The 16,047-nt window shown below is 41.1% G+C and overlaps 1 protein-coding gene and 1 pseudogene across 12 annotated transcripts in view; both read right to left on the reverse strand.

Moving 5' to 3' along the window:
- NAPEPLD (N-acyl phosphatidylethanolamine phospholipase D) overlaps nucleotides 1-16,047 on the reverse strand; it is a 49,427-nt gene that overhangs the window by 26,014 nt on the left and 7,366 nt on the right. For 10 of the 12 annotated variants that reach the window (XM_005550422.4, XM_074035704.1, XM_074035703.1 and 7 more), the window contains one exon: nucleotides 1,462-1,771. In XM_005550422.4, coding sequence (XP_005550479.1) covers nucleotides 1,462-1,771 — 310 coding nt within the window. Of the gene's footprint in view, nucleotides 1-1,461; nucleotides 1,772-10,986; nucleotides 11,107-16,047 lie in introns of those variants that run through there. The other 2 variants (XM_074035705.1, XM_065541053.2) reach the window with 1 other exon arrangement.
- LOC135969786 (large ribosomal subunit protein eL19-like) lies at nucleotides 14,639-15,247 on the reverse strand (annotated as a pseudogene).

A 16,047-nucleotide genomic window follows, 5' to 3' on the forward strand; every position in this document is an offset into this window, starting at 1 on the left:
TATAACTAATAGTCATTTTAGAATAAGCAGATGTAGGGAAGGACATTTTCAAAGATATAGACGAAATTTTCTAGAAGTGAAGGAAATGGATTTTCAGACTGAAAGGGCCCACCACACACAGAGCATAATGAATAAATAAAGAACTACACATCATGGCAATTTTCAGAACACTAGTACCAAAGAGAGGATTCTCAAAGTCTCTAGAGAGAAAACAAAGGGTCTGTTCAAAGGATCAAGAGTAAGGATGGCACTGAGCTTCCCCACAGCCACACTAGAAATAAAATTATGGAGGCAATACTCTCAAATTCTGAGAGAAAACTGTTTCCAAACAAAACTTCTATACCCAAACTATCAATTATGAGTGAGAATAAAGACATTTCAGACAAGCAAGTTTTCAAAAAACTTACTTTCCATATACCCTTTCTCAGGAAGTTCACTGAAAATATGCTCCACCAAAATGAGAAAATGACACAGAAGGAGGAACAAGTGGGATGCAGAAAATAAGGGCTACCATAGAAGACACAGGGGAGCCCAGGAGGCTGGTGAAGGGTACCCTAGAACAGAAGCCGGCAGAGACCCTGGGAAGGCATCAGCTCAGACTACAGCCCAGTGCTGAACGACCACCTGAGAGTCTTTCCCTCAGGAAAATGGCACTGAGAGGCCAGGGGAGGCAGGAAAATAATCGTCATAAATACACAGAAAGTCAAGCAAATGAAAGAGATGTTATTAACACGGCAGAGGGAGAGGTATATAAGGAAAGGAGACACAGCCATAGTATTTACTTGGTTCACCAATGAAAAATATTGATATACTCAATGTAAACCATGAAATCAACTTAACCCAAAACCATGATCTATCTATTCTAACAGAATAGCAGAAGGCCAAGTAGAATCATCTTAAGTAAAACTAGTATGTTTAAAGGCTAGGAACCCAGAGTCAACTTTTCAAGGTCTGGAAAGGTCATCTGAAGCTCCCTTTCACAGTGTTGGCAGCTTTATCCAAGGGTTAAAAGCCAAGCACTCTAGGCCATGCCTTCACCCTCATAATCCATATTCCACACACATACCAGGCTACTACCTTCCAGAGCATGTAATACACTTTCTCACCTTCATGACCTTGTTCATGCCATCATCTACCTGGAAAATCACTGTCAAAATACTTTTTAGTTGGCTAGGCCCAGCTGAAATACTCATCTCCTCTGTGAAGACCTCCAGCTGCCTGTCAGCATCACGTTCCTTCCTGTACCTCTAAAGCACTCTGTTCCTACCTCTAGTTGCCACCAGATCAGGTCTGGTTATTCCTATATGCACTCTGTTACTGAATGATGAACTTTAGGGCCTAGGTTACACCTGTCCACTTTATCTCCTCAGACTAATTCTATGCCTTATGATATATAAGAGCTCAAATAATTAGTCATATATTAAGAGCAAATATAAAGCATTCAAAAAAGCCAAGCGCCACCTCTTTAGAACTTGGAACACCGCTGTGATCTTTCTCCATTATCAGCCATCTGAGAACATTTGGAATAGAGAGGTTTTTCCACGTTGGCCACGGATTCACAAATCTCCCATCTTTTCCTTTCTTGGATTTAGTTACATCTTCTTCTAGTCTATAATCTAGTTTGAAGCTTTTCCTGGAAAACCTAGAAGAATCACTTCCTCTGGAATTCCGTGCTGAATTTTGACGTTTTCTTACTGCTTCTTTAGGATATTGGCTGCTTGTCATCAGGGACTGGTTGCTTTCATTTTCATCCATGTCCTTTGGTGAAGAACTGAAAAAAAGGGGGAAAAATACTGAGTTGAACATAAAGGTAGTCAAACATAACACAAGGTACCATTTGTTAGCCAATAAAAATTTCTCCAAACTTATAAAAATATTATGTCTGTATTAGCTGAAACTTTCTTCCTGCAAAGCACAATTTTAGAATACAGTATTACTTCTTGCTAAATAAGAAAGATGTGCCAGGCGCAGTGGCTCACACCTGTAATCCCAGCACTTTGGAAGGCCAAGGCAGACGGATCACCTCAGGTCGGGAGTTCAAGACCAGCCTGACCAACGTGGAGAAAGCCCATCTCTACTAAAAATACAAAATTAGCCAGGTATGGTGGCACATGCCTGTAATCCCAGCTACTCAGGAGACTAAGGCAGGAGAATTGCTTGAACCCTGGAGGCGGAGGTTGTGGTGAGCTGAGATCACGCACGCCATTGCACTCCAGTCTGGGCAACAAGAGCAAAACTCCGTCTCAAAAAAAAGAAAGAAAGAAAGAAAGAAGTTTACCTATTAGCATAACTGCCAAAAAGCCCTTAAAAAATCCTTTATCTCCTGCAATCCAAAACAACGTATTTCCCCAGTTAGCATGTAAGCATATTAAATTTTCCATTTCAATGATGTTTTGTAGAATAAATTAATGTACCTTCATGAATCTATAATATTTTCATACATGTATTTAAAAAACATTATTGTTAACAATGCATAGTAAGGACTGCTTCAGTTCCTTGAGAGAATTTAGTAATTCAAGCAAGTCATATATATACCCCACTAGGCCTAGCCATAGTTACACTGAAGATATTCTGTAACCAATGCCCCCAGAAAGTACAACCAGTCCAAATCCCTAGAAAGGGGATAACACATTAACTGAGAAACATTTCAATAATGTATTTAACTGATCAATAAAATACATTTAAATTAATTCAGAACTGCCAAGTCAGTGACTATGTATCCTAGCTATACGACCTTGAGCCAGTTTCCCACCCTCTCTGTATCCTGATTTCCTCATCTATAAAATGGAGAGAAGGTTACTTGCCTCCTAGGGTTATTGAGAAGACCTGTAATACAAATAAAGCACTTGGAAACATAGTAACACACATATAAACCCACCATCACAGCTCAATCAATGTTAGCTGTTGCTGCTGACCTTGTTTTACTGCTACTACTGCTACTGCTTAACTCAAGGCATTAAAATCCCTGATTTTGAACTATACAGAACTCCAGATACACAAAAGTGGTAAATAACATATCTGCCATGAATTTCATTTCTTTCTTATTCTGTTAAACAAACATTTGCTTTCTGTTTCATTAGTTAAATACAATGCACACACATAGCACATTTTATAAGTGGAAATAAGGAAATGAGCACAGTAACTGAAAGCCAAATATTATTTTTATGGCTACAATGGTGTTTAAATAGAAATACTGCCCCAGAGAGAAAGGGAAAAAACACAAACCCTAGGATGAACACGTACACAGAACCAAAACTTTTTTCCAAATTGTCTAGAGTAAATAGTCTGTAATCTAAAGAATCACTGTGAAGAAAAGAAACCCCAGCTGAGACTAAAGCTAAAGCACACGCTGTTGCTCAGCCATCACTGTGTGTGGGAGAGTCCAAGAGTTAAGAGAGAGTCTAACAAGATTTATACTTTGGGCAAATAACTTACTCTTTTTCATACTCCATTTTCTCCCTGTAAACGATCTACCTACCTGTGGAGGTTTCTTTCAAAGGATCAAATGACACAGGTACATAACGTACTTGGCACTCACAAATGCTCATTCTTCTTTTCCCTAATCTTGTTAACTGGCCATACATCTAAATTGTTTTTTTTCTTTTTTCTTTTTTTTTTTTTTTTTTTTTTGAGACAGGGTCTCACTCTGTCACCCAGGCTGGAATACAGTGGCTCAATCACAGCTCATTGCAGCTTCAACCTCCCCAGGCTCAGGCTATCCTCCCACCTTAGCCCCCCAAGTAGCTGGAACCACAGGTGTGCTCCACCATGCCTGGCTAATTTTTTCATTTTTTAGTAGAGATGGGGTTTCACTGTGTTGCCCAGGCTGACCTGGAACTCCTGGGCTCAAGCAATCTGCTTGCCTCCTCGAACTCACAAAGTGCTAGGATTATAGCTAAACTCTTTAAGTTATTCTAGAACTTAAAGTGGTCTCAGAGAGTAAGCTCTCATAGAATCACTTTTTCTGGGTTATAATTAAGTTCAGGCCAAGGACTTTACAAAGAGCAGAAACAATGACCATCCATCTGAACCTCACTTCATTTAACAGATGAAAATGCACAAGTTTAAATAGTTTAAGTTACTTCTCAACCAGATAATATGTCCAATAGGTGGGAGAGCTGACCTCTTGCTACCCCTTGTCATGATAAAACAGCTTATGAGATCCCTATATTTGTCATATACATATACATGTAGATATACGCACATATATATCACAATTCTACCAAATATGTTAATAAATGTTTGGCTCATTGTTTTAAACAATCAAGGGATAAGGGAGAAAGGAAAAAAGGACTCTTTGATTCAAAGACCACAAAGACAACGTCAAAATAGGATTTTGAACAACATCTAGTGGTCTAATGTAGCTAGGACATAAAAAGCAAGGAAGGGTCAGGTGCAGTGGCTCATGCCTATAATCCCAGCACTTTGGGAGGCCAAGGCAGATGACTCACCTCAGATCAGGAGTTCAAGACTGGCCTGGCCAACATGGTGAAACCCTGTCTCTACTAAAAATACAAAAATTACCCTGGTGTGGTGGCATGTGCCTGTAATCCCAGCGACTCGGGGGTCTGAGGGACCCTTGAACCCTAGAGGCAGAGGTTGCAGTGAGCCGAGATTATGCCGCTGCACTCCAGCCTGGGCGACACAGTGAGACTCTGTCTCGAGGGGAAAAAAAAAAAAAGCAAGGAAGGTTTGTGACAGTCAAGACTATAAAGGGTTAAAAGATTGGACAGTAAAGATGGGACTAGATTGTGAGCCTGGACTCCCTCTAAGGAGGATGGGCTACACTGCAAGCAATGGGGAAACACTGAACACACTTAAAAGGCAGTGTACTTAAGGGCTGGGTGCAGTGGCTCACGCATGTAATCCCAGCAATTTGGGAGGCCAAGGAGAGCAGATCATGAGGTCAGGAGTTTGAGACTAGCCTGGTCAACATGTTGAAAGCCTGTCTCTACTAAAAATACAAAAATTAGTTGGGCGTGGTGGCATGCACCTGTAGTCATAGCTACTTGGGAGCCTGAGGCAGGAGAATCGCTTGGAGGCAGGAAAATCGCTTGAACCCAGGAGGCGGAGGTTGCGGAGACTCCTTTAAAAAAAAAAAAAAGCAGTGTACTTAGGGAAGACAACTCCGGTAGCAGGATAAAGAAGAAAGGAAGCGGCCAAAAACTGGAGCTTGGGAGATGGATTGAGCGAAAACAGAAGAAGCCCAGAACACCCAATAACACTGAACCACCATGCCACATGTTTCACATATTTCATTTAAATTCATGTTCCTAGCTAACCCTCAAGGTAGGTATTATAATCCCCATTTTTTAATAGTGAATAGCAGCCCAGTCAAAAGATGAGGAGGCAGTGCAATGAGAAGAGAAAAAGCAAAATAAATCCAAGAGACAATAAAGAAAATGAATCAGTAAGACTTGAGAGTATTTGGATAGTCACAAATTTTGGACTTTGTAGGGCTGGTTGGTCGGGAGGAGAGTGGGAAGAGTCAAAAATGGCAGCACCACTAATCAAGGTGGATTGTGACCTAGTGAGTTTGAGAAGGGTTTGAGGTCATGAGAAAGCAAGAACCCAAGAGAAAGTCCTCATTAACACCCAAAGGAAATGGATTCAGGCTGCTTTGGGGGTTAAAAAAAAAAAAAAAAAAACCACCCCACTGTGGTGGTGCAAGCCTGTAGTCCCCGCTACTCAGGAGGCTGACAGGGAGGATCACATGAGCCCAGGAAGTTGAGGCTGCAGTGAGCTGTTATCACGCCACTGCACTCCAGCCTAGGCCACAGAGCGAGACTCCATCCGGAAAAACAAAAAACAAAAAACAAAACACACACACACACACACACACAGAAAAAAGAAAAAAAGAGAGAAGAAAAAATTGGGTCAGTGATCTTTTCTTGTCTCTAAACAATAAGCTTTTTCAAAGTTGTCTATTCACACGACCTCCATTTTCTCACCTCCCATCCACTCAGTCTTTCACCCCAATCAATCTATGGGAACAGGTCTCATTACCAAATAGCCATCCTCTCCTAACAAATCCCCTCCCCTAACACACACAAAGTCCAGTTTTCAGGAATGCTCTTTAAAAAACAAAAACAAAAAAAAATCTGATACAAACCAAACAAAACGAAAAAAGCTCCAAAGGGTTTTTTGAGGGCAAAGGTCAGCAGGTGGTTCACAGGGTCTGTGTTTCTAACCCTACCCACACTCTCCTCTGCTCCATAAACACGGCCTGAAACTATTTCCTCAGATGTATCATGTACCCACGTCAGGGCAACCAACTGCCACGTTTTAATATCTTTGGGGTATGGGGAAATGGATAGTCACAGGATTATGTATTGCCATCCACAACAGATGTTAAAGCAACACAAAATGATGAAACTATGAAGCACCATTTCACACAATGCACCGTTGAAAGGGCAAGAAGGGGCAGAAGCACATAAAACCTGAGCCTTGAAAATCTGTGGACTGGTTTTTCTGGAGGAAAAATATTCGAAGCCCATTTGGTGAATGTGCAAAATGACAAGCTCTGCCAACAAGTGCCCCAGTGACAAAGGAGCCTCGGCCCGAGAGCGGGTCACACAAGAACGCTCCTCATCCCCAGTGTCTTCTGGGCACTCAGTAGAGGACACAGCAACAATCCCGCAACAGTCATCCTCAAACACCACAGACAAAATGACAGAAAAACTAGGAATGAGGAAGAGTAGGTTGTCTCTGTGGTCCTGTTAAAATTAACTAGGTTTGAGCTCTTCAAGCTTGACAAATCCCTTAACATCTAGCTGGAGTTTCTCTAATTAAATGTGGCAAATTTCCAACTATTTCTTGTTATGTAACTGTTTCCAAAATTGACAAAGTAAATGAAAATAATCCACCCTTGATTTCAGGCCAACACCAACTGAAAGTAGATGTGTACATGAGTACACATAAATTGTAAACAACCCGTGTTTCAAAAAGTGCTTTAAAACTTGATAAAGATCTTTCCATTGTACTGATTTTGATTCAATTAAAGATACCCTGAATCTGAAAGAGCAATCTAAACAAATAATAAATAAATAAAAATACCACAAATTGTCAGGCACCCTGATGTGTCATCTGCCACTAAGGAAGTAAAAATGTTATCAATTATAGTTAGGTCACACGTTATACACGACACATACTGATATCAGTGGTGTTAAAATGTGAATAAAATGTCTATCTCAAAATGGATGAAATATAGCATCTTGTGTTTGAAAATAAATATGTTGGGACAGGAGTGAAAACATTGCTCTTGGTAATTAAATATAATCAGAAGCATAATTAATTTGCTTATCCTCTTTCCCTCTGTGAACAACAGCTAGTTACAAACATACCAAATAGCTAAATTTGTTCTAGGAAACTAGAATCCAGAAGCAAATTTAAAGGTAACAAATCCCTGTGACAAGTGAAAAACATAAAATACAAATGTTCTAGCCAGGCACAGTGGCTCATGCCTGTAATCCCAGCACTTTGGGAGGCCAAGGCAGGTGGATCACCTCAGGTCAGGAGTTCAAGACCAGCCTGGCCAACATGGTGAAACCCCATCTCTACTAAAAATACAAAAATTAGCTAGGCATGGTGGTGCGTGCCTGTAGTCCCAGCTATTCAGGAGGCTGAGGCAGAAGAATCGCTTGAACCCGGGAGGCAGAGGTTGCAGTGAGCCAAGATTCCAGCCTGAGCGACAGAGACTGTCTCAAAATAAATAAATAAATAAATAAATAAATAAATAAATAAATAAAATAAAAGTTCTTTTTTAAAGAACAACTTATTACAAAAAGGACAACATAAATTCCATCTAGTAATTATCAAGGACATTCTCTACATTTTTTAAAGATTAATTGCCTATTTAATAGCAGAAGGACTTATCCCTATGTCTCCAACCAAAGAGAGGTCTGAGCTGTGACATTTGGTGAAGACAAGTCAGCCAAGTACAAATATTTTCTCTCAATAACTGCACACATGGGTAAAATGCTTTCAAAAAATAAGAATTTTCTATTTCAAAAGCAAATGTTTCATGCTTTGTTTTTTCTACATTTAAGATTTGCTAACTGCCTAGAATTGAATGCATTGCTTTATCATGTAAAAAGTTAAAGAAAAAAATCAGAGTAGTACAACATATTTTTGGGATTTCAACATACTGGACAACAACAATTCCAACAATTATGAAGTGGTAAATCATCATTCCCAGAGTAGACATTTAATAAATACTAATTGAGTTCCTGTCCATTACATAACAACAAAGATGCTGACGTTAAATCTGGAAAGTATTCAGAACTGTATTTTCAGATATCTCTGACTAAATAACATTAAACTTACAATTCTGTATTTGCTCTCCTTATCCTTACTGAAGAGAAAGGGCCCTTTTGATACAATGCTAGATAACATGGCTAAAGAAACTACATCAATTCACTGAAACGTCTGCAAAGGGCTTCAGTGGGGGTAAAATTGACCAGTTCACATCCTTCGCATTCAAAAAGATTCCAGGCAATACTGGTATTACTCCCAGAGGCATTTAGGGGACCAGTGGGAGGGCAGATACGTCCAAGCACAGGAGTACACTGGATAATAAAAGGGAGAATGTTCTGTGGGAGGTATGTACACAACATTCATCAACCAAAAAGTACTGCACTGTTATCACTGAACTTCATTCTTACCACACTTTATTGACTTAGCAAAACAACCAGTTTTGCTAACAACCAGTTTTGCTAAGAAGCTAAAAGAAAACAAAGCAAACAGAAGTTTAATATACAGTACCTGAGAGTATGACATTTAATAACAATTATTGCATCAAAAATAGAATGTACATGCATAATATACATTTGGATATATGTACATATAAATCTATATATCTCACCAAACAATTTACCTTCACAAGAATAGAAAGAGCACTAGTGAGGAGTCAGAAAAACTGGACTCCAGTTCTACTATTAACTAGAGATGTTAGCTTGCAGGGAGTAACTCAGCCTCTCTAAACTTGGGCTTATTCATCTGCTCAGTAAAGATAGTAACTCCTAAACGTCTCTTTAAATGACTGTTAGTCATTCAAGGAGACCATGAGTTAGTACTATACATATGGAAGAGCTATACATATGGAAATTGCTGGCTAGTTGTAGTGGCTCACACCTGTAATCCCAACACTTTGGGAGGCCGAGGTCAAGAATTCGAGACCAGCCTGGCCAACATGGCGAAACCCTCTACTAAAAATACAAAAAAAAAAAAAAAAAATTAGCCAGGAGTGGTGGTGCGTGCCTGTAATCCCAGCTACTCAGAGGCTCACGCAGGAGAATCACCTGAACCCAGGAGGCGGAGGTTGCAGTGCGCTGAGATCACACCACTGCACTCCAGCCTAGGTGACAGAGCGAGACCCCACCTCAAAAAAAAAAAAAAAATGCAAATTGTTGAGGCTGGGAGCAGTAGCTCACACCTGTAATCCTAACACTTTGGGAGGACAAAGTGGGGGGATTGCCTGAGGTCAGGAGTTCGAGAACAGCCTGGCTAACATGGTGAAACCCTGTCTCTACTAAAAAAAAAAAAAAAAAAAAAAAAATACAAAAAGAAATTATCTGGGCATGGCAGCCGAAACCTGTAGTCCCAGCTACTTGGAACAGCCTGGCTAACATGGTGAAACCCTGTCTCTACTAAAAAAAAAAAAAAAAAAAAAAAAATACAAAAAGAAATTATCTGGGCATGGCAGCCCAAACCTGTAGTCCCAGCTACTTGGGAGGCTGAGGCAGGAGAATCACTTGAACCCAGGAGGTAGAGGTTGTAGTGAGCCAAGATCGCACCACTGCCATCCAACCTGGGCGACAGAGTAAGACTCTGTCTTACACACACACACACACACACACACACACACACACACATGCAAATTGAAGAGTAAAGAATATATGATAAATAGGACTTTTTGATCTAATTGAGTTGTTTTTCAGGTGAAGGATAAAACATTCTAGAATTCCATATAGCTTTAAAAACCTAAGTTGCTCAATGTTTTTCATTTTTCTTTCCTTAATTTTATGTAACAAGTCTATAAAAGTACATAAGTTTTGTTATCCTTTAAAAAAACATGTATTTTCTTTTGTTAAAAAAAACTTTAAATTGGTCGCAAAGCCTTCATCCAATTACAGACAAAAAATTATTTTGACAAATAATTCACAAAGAAATGCCAACCAACCAAAAGCATTTAAGAGTCCAAATAAATAGTTTGTTTGGTTTTTTTCTTTTTTGTTTTTTTTGAGACGGAGTTTTGCTCTTCTTGTCCAGGCCGGAGTGCAGTGGCACAATCTCGGCTCACTGCAACCTCCACCTCCTAGGTTCAGGTGATTCTCCTGCCTCAGCCTCCCAAGTAGCTGGGATTACAGTCGCCCGCCACTATGCCCGTCTAATTTTTGTATTTTTAGTAGAGACGGAGTTTCACCATGTTGGCCAGGCTGGTCTCGAACTCCTGACCTTACTCCTGACCTCGTGATCTGCCCACGTTGGCCTCCCAAAGTGCTGAGATTATAGGCGTGAGCCACTGCGTCTGGCCCCAAATAAATACTTTTGAGAGGAAAGAATGCAAACTGCAATCTGAATCTTTGGGATACAGTCTATTAACAGACTTTAAGTCACCAAAATATAAAAACACTCTAGAAGCTTTCTCTATAATAAGAGGTTTCCCCATATGTAAGAAAGCAAAGCTTTCATTAGAATCAAAAACAATAAAACAAGAGAAACAGCTGGCTTAAGAACAAAGCCCATTTACAAATACCTTTTACGACTGGAATCCTTAGGGTGATCAAATTAAAATGTCATGTTATGGCAAATTTGGAAAACATGCATAAAATATTTATTGAAATAACATAGGTATCATCTCTTTAATACCTTAAAAAATAATACCAAGCACGAAGTGCAGGTTCATTTCCGGTATAATCAATTATACCTAAATGATATACAGAAGTATTTAATTGAAAAGGTCAGGCCAGGTGTGGTGGTGCGTACCTGTAGTCCCAGCTACTCAGGAGGCTGAGCTGGGAGGACTGCTTGAGCCCAAGAGGTCAAGGCCGCAGTGAACTGTAATTGAGCCACTGTACTCCAGTCTGGGCGACAGAGCAAGACCCTGTCTCAAAAAAAAAAAAAAAAAAAAAAAAAGAAAAGAAAAAAGAAAAGGTTGGGGGAGGACAAGGCAGGAGGAACAGTAAGTTGATGCCTGTGGAACTTGCATCCTAAATATGTCAGATGATCTTTCCTTTTTTTTTGAGATGCAGTCTCGTTCTGTTACCCAGGCTGGAGTGCAATGGTGCGATCTCAGGTCACCGCAACCTCTATCTCGCAGGTTCAACTGATTCTCATACCTCAGCCTCCCGAGTGGCTGGGATTACAGGCATGTGTCACTACGCCTGGTTAATTGTTGTATTTTTAGTAGAGATGGGGTTTCACCATGTTGGCCAGGCAGGTAGATGATCTTAAAATGTTCATTTACTGTTCCTGAGCCAAGATTTTAACAAAAAAAAATGCTTCCAAAATGGGACTACCTTCTCTCTACTGTCTCCATCTCATAATTAAGTATACAAAAAGAAAAACTTCCAAATTTAAAGCATAACCTGTAAAGAAACGCAAAGGAGGCCGGGCGCGTGGCTCAAGCCTGTAATCCCAGCACTTTGGGAGGCCGAGACGGGCGGATCACGAGGTCAGGAGTTCGAGACCATCCTGGCTAACATGGTGAAACCCCGTCTCTACTAAAAAATACAAAAAACTAGCCGGGCGAGGTGGTGGGCGCCTGTAGTCCCGGCTACTCGGGAGGCTGAGGCAGGAGAATGGCGTAAAAACCCGGGAGGCGGAGCTTGTAGTGAGCTGAGATCCGGCCACTGCACTCCACCCTGGGCGACATAGCGAGACTCCGTCTCAAAAAAAAAAAAAAGAAATGCAAAGGAGAAACATGTCTTCATAGCTCCTGGATAGGACAGAGAAAGAAGGGAAAAAAGCACACTTTTCACTTCTTTCTGACTTCAGTCCAGTTCCAACTTTGACCCTACTGAATACTATAGCCTTTTTTTTTTCTGAGTCTGAGTTTTGCTTTTGTTGCCCAGGCTGGAGTGCAGTGGCGCGATCTCGGCTCACTGCAACCTCCACCTCCTGGGTTCAAATGATTCTCCTGCCTCAGCCTTCTGAGTAGCTGGGATTACAGGTGCACGCCACCACACCCAGCCAATTTTTTGTATTTTTAGTAGAGACAGGGTTTCATCATGTTGGCCAGGCGGGTCTTGAACTCCCAACCTCAGGTGATCCACCCACCTCAGCATCCCAAAGTGCTGGGATTACAGGCGTGAGCCACCACACCCAGCCTTCTGCAGCCTTTAAAAAGTCACTTAACATCACTGGACTCTCTTTCATTCATCTGTAAAATAAGAGAACTGGGCTGTACCTCTAAAGTCTCGCCACCTCTAAAATTCTAACAATCTTCGGCTGCACCAAAGAGCCAGCTCAGGCCACTAAAGAGCTGTGCCCTCTAACGCAGCCTTGGCCAACCCCTCCTATTTCCACTCCCTCAAATAAAATTCCCAGCTCAGGTCCAGCCACCTTCCCTAGGCTGGACTGGCAAGGGATAAGCAAAGTATTTCACCTGAGAACAGCAAAGTTATCTACTGGAAGAAAGTGCAATTTCACAGGTTTATCAGGTAGACTAGGAGGTTATTAAGAGCCGGGACATATAAATCTGATACAAATAGCCATTTTCAAACTTAAAAAGATTCCAGATATTACTTGTAAGGGCTTCTACTTAAAGCATTTTAAAAGTCATGTTTAAGAAACATTGTTAGAACGTCTACCTTATCTAAATCCTAGCTCTCCAGTTTGCTGTGGAGAATATGAAGCCCTGACCTCCAGGGAGTCAAAATCCATTAGGGAAAAAAATCACAAACCATACAGATTTTTGGCTCAGTATCACATTTACAGAAGTGTCAGCTCTGTTTAATGAAAATGGTATAGACTTCAGAATAAGGCATTTCCAAAACACACTGGCCAAATTCTCAAGATGGTGATGAATACTTTTCCTTAGGCTGAGCCGTTCACACTGACAGCAACAGTCCTGTGATCCAGCAGGTCAGAGACGCTGAAAAGCTCAGAACTTTCTGAATTCAGCCAACAAGTTAAAGGGCCCTGATGGCAACAGAGAGGGTGATGGAAAGAAACAAAGTCACTAGAGAGGTTACTTGAACCCCTGATTCACTTACAAATGAATTTGGCAAAGGGCAGACATGTTATTCTGCCCGCAATGTCATGCATGGTCCATCCTCTGTGAGAAAAAGGTAACTGACAAAAAATAAACGAACAGTGAGACTTTTACAGGGAAACAAGGCCCAGGACACGACTACACCAGACTCTGTTCAGCCATCTCCTGAGTCTTCAGTACACCGTAAATAACAGGGTCAGAGTGAGGCTAGAGACATCCCCAAAAGGTTAATAGAATCTTGAGGTTCAAAGGGACTTTAAGATCCCTGAGTTCAATTCAGTAGCCTCTGTTTAAGAATAGCAGAAAGTATGTAGCAAATTATAAAAGTGTATTAAAAATGAATATAATTAAAATATACTGGAATGGGTTATCAGGAAAAAGCACATTATCAGAAAATGGGGCAAAATAAATTAAAAACATCTTAAAATAAATGCTTCCCAACTTTGCCCCTTATCATACTAAGCCTCAGTTTCATAATTCTTAGCCCAGTCTCTGGCACACAGTACATAGTAAGCCCTCAATAACTAAGCCACTGTTTTACTATGCTGTAAACACTGTTTTAAATAGATAGTAGGATATACATTAATATACAAAAAAGTATACCATTTTTGCATTTCTACACTAATGAGATAAGGGAGCTGAGGGAAATGGCATGAATAAACTGAAACAGAATAAACTCTGGAATGTGTTTTTTTTCTATTTGAGTAACAGAAGGCCTGATATTGGAATTCACAGAACTCTTAACACAAAACAGGATTCCTACCCAACCTCATAGTTCCTTGTGGCCTAACTAACCCTCCTGGAATCACCAGAAGGCTCTCATTAGCTCAGAAGACTCACTGATAGTCTCCTGGTTCTAAAAATAATAATCAACCTGACTTCCCTTTATCTCCCTTCACTGGCCCCAGGAGCAGAAGCTGAAAACTCGTGATACTAACAGTGGCCACATGCAGACTCAGCACTTTTCCCAGAGCTTGAAGCCCCAGTTAAACAGATTCTTTTGCTCAAAGGAAAAATTTCCCACAATAGGAGCTGGCAAAATAGGTAAGCAAGGCCAGTTCTACCTAAATCACGAGTAACTAAGTTTCCCCTAAAGCATTTCAGTATTCTTGCCTCTCTTACCCAAATGACTCGACTATCATATTGTTTCCCCCATCTGCTTTTTCCATGCAGGTTTTCAAGAAAGGATTTGATCTCCAGTATGTGACAGATAAGGAACAAAATGTACATCCTCCCTAGATCATTTCCAGTCCACACGGTTACAAGCCCCTAAACCTCAAATGTACATCAGAATTACCTGTGTTTTTTTTTGTTGTTGTTTTTGATTTTGTTGTTCTTTTGCAAGCAGATAAAGGCTTGTTTTATTTTAATGGCGGATCTATGCAATCACAGAGGCCAGTATGTACAGACAAGGGGGGTGGCTTTTATTTCTTGGTTTCTTCTTCCTTGGACAAAGTCTTGATGATCTCCTCCTTCTTGGTGTGTAGGTGCTTCACAGCGCTTGCGTGCTTCCTTGGTCTTAGACCTGTGGGCCTCAGCCTGGTCAGCCAGGAGTTTCTCGCAGGCCTTGTCTGCCTTCAGCTTGTGGACGTGTTGCATGAGAATCCGCTTGTTTTTGAACACATTCCCCTTCACCCTCAGGTACAGTGATACAAGTGGCGATCAATCTTCTTAGATTCACGGTATCTTCTGAGCAGCTGGCGCAGAATCCTCATTCTCCTCATCCACGTGACCTCATCTGGCATTCGGGCACTGGCTGTACCCTTCTGCTTACCTATGCCCATATGCCTGCACTTCCGGTGGGACAAGGTGTTTTTCCGGCATGGAGCCTGGGAATGACCATCACGGGCTTGCGGATGATCAGCCCATCTTTGATCAGCTTCCGATCCTCTAACGGGAGTTGGCATTGGCAATTTCATTGGTCTCATTGGGGTCTAACCAGACCTCCTTCTTGCCACAGCGGAGGACACTAGAGGTGAGCCTCTTCTGAAGCCTGAGTATACTCATGGCTGTGGCCACAGCAGCGAAAGCAAAGAGCTCCCCTGTGGAGCTTTTTAAACTACACCTGAGGCTACTGAATCAAAATGTCAGGTGGGGCAGTTTCTCTAGGTAATTTTTCAAAGTTCTGTGGGTGTTTCTGATATACAGGCAGGGTTGAGAACCACTGCTTTAAATCCCACTCTTACTTCCTGTTCAGCACTCCAAGTTAGAGAGGCAGCATCATCCTGAAACTGTTATACAGTGGGATGGGAAGACTAACTACGTTGCTAGGTAGAAAGTTTAACAGGGACCAGGCATGGTGGCTCACATCTGTAATCCCAGCATTTTGGGAGGCCGAGGCAGGTGTATCATTTGAGGTCAGGAGTTCGAGATCAGACTGGCCAACATGGTGAAACCCCATCTCTACTAAAAATACAAAAATTAGCCGGGCATAGTGGCAGGAGGCTGCAAGAAATGGGAGAATCACTTGAACCAGGGAGGCAGAGGTTGCAGCGAGCCAAGATCGCGCCACTGCACTGCAGCCTGGGCAACAGAGAAAAAGAAAGTTTGATAGGGCAAGGCTTGTACTCAAGCCAACTCAAGTCACAAATTTGACTCTGTGCCCCCAGGAAGCCAAGTCAATAAAAGGGAAATGTAATCAGTAATGATTCACATTGTCTATAATAACACAAAGCAGCCTGTACACAATGAGTGCACAATATTTATGGAATAAATAAATGAAAAAACCAGAGCTTAAACTCCTAATCACTCTTCATTGGGATATAGTTAATTGTTTTTTTTAAAAGATCTCCTGCTAGAAGTCAAATAATAGAAGCAAAAGTGACCAGAAG

Source organism: Macaca fascicularis, chromosome 3, assembly GCF_037993035.2.
Source record: "Macaca fascicularis isolate 582-1 chromosome 3, T2T-MFA8v1.1".
Taxonomy (NCBI): domain Eukaryota; kingdom Metazoa; phylum Chordata; class Mammalia; order Primates; family Cercopithecidae; genus Macaca; species Macaca fascicularis.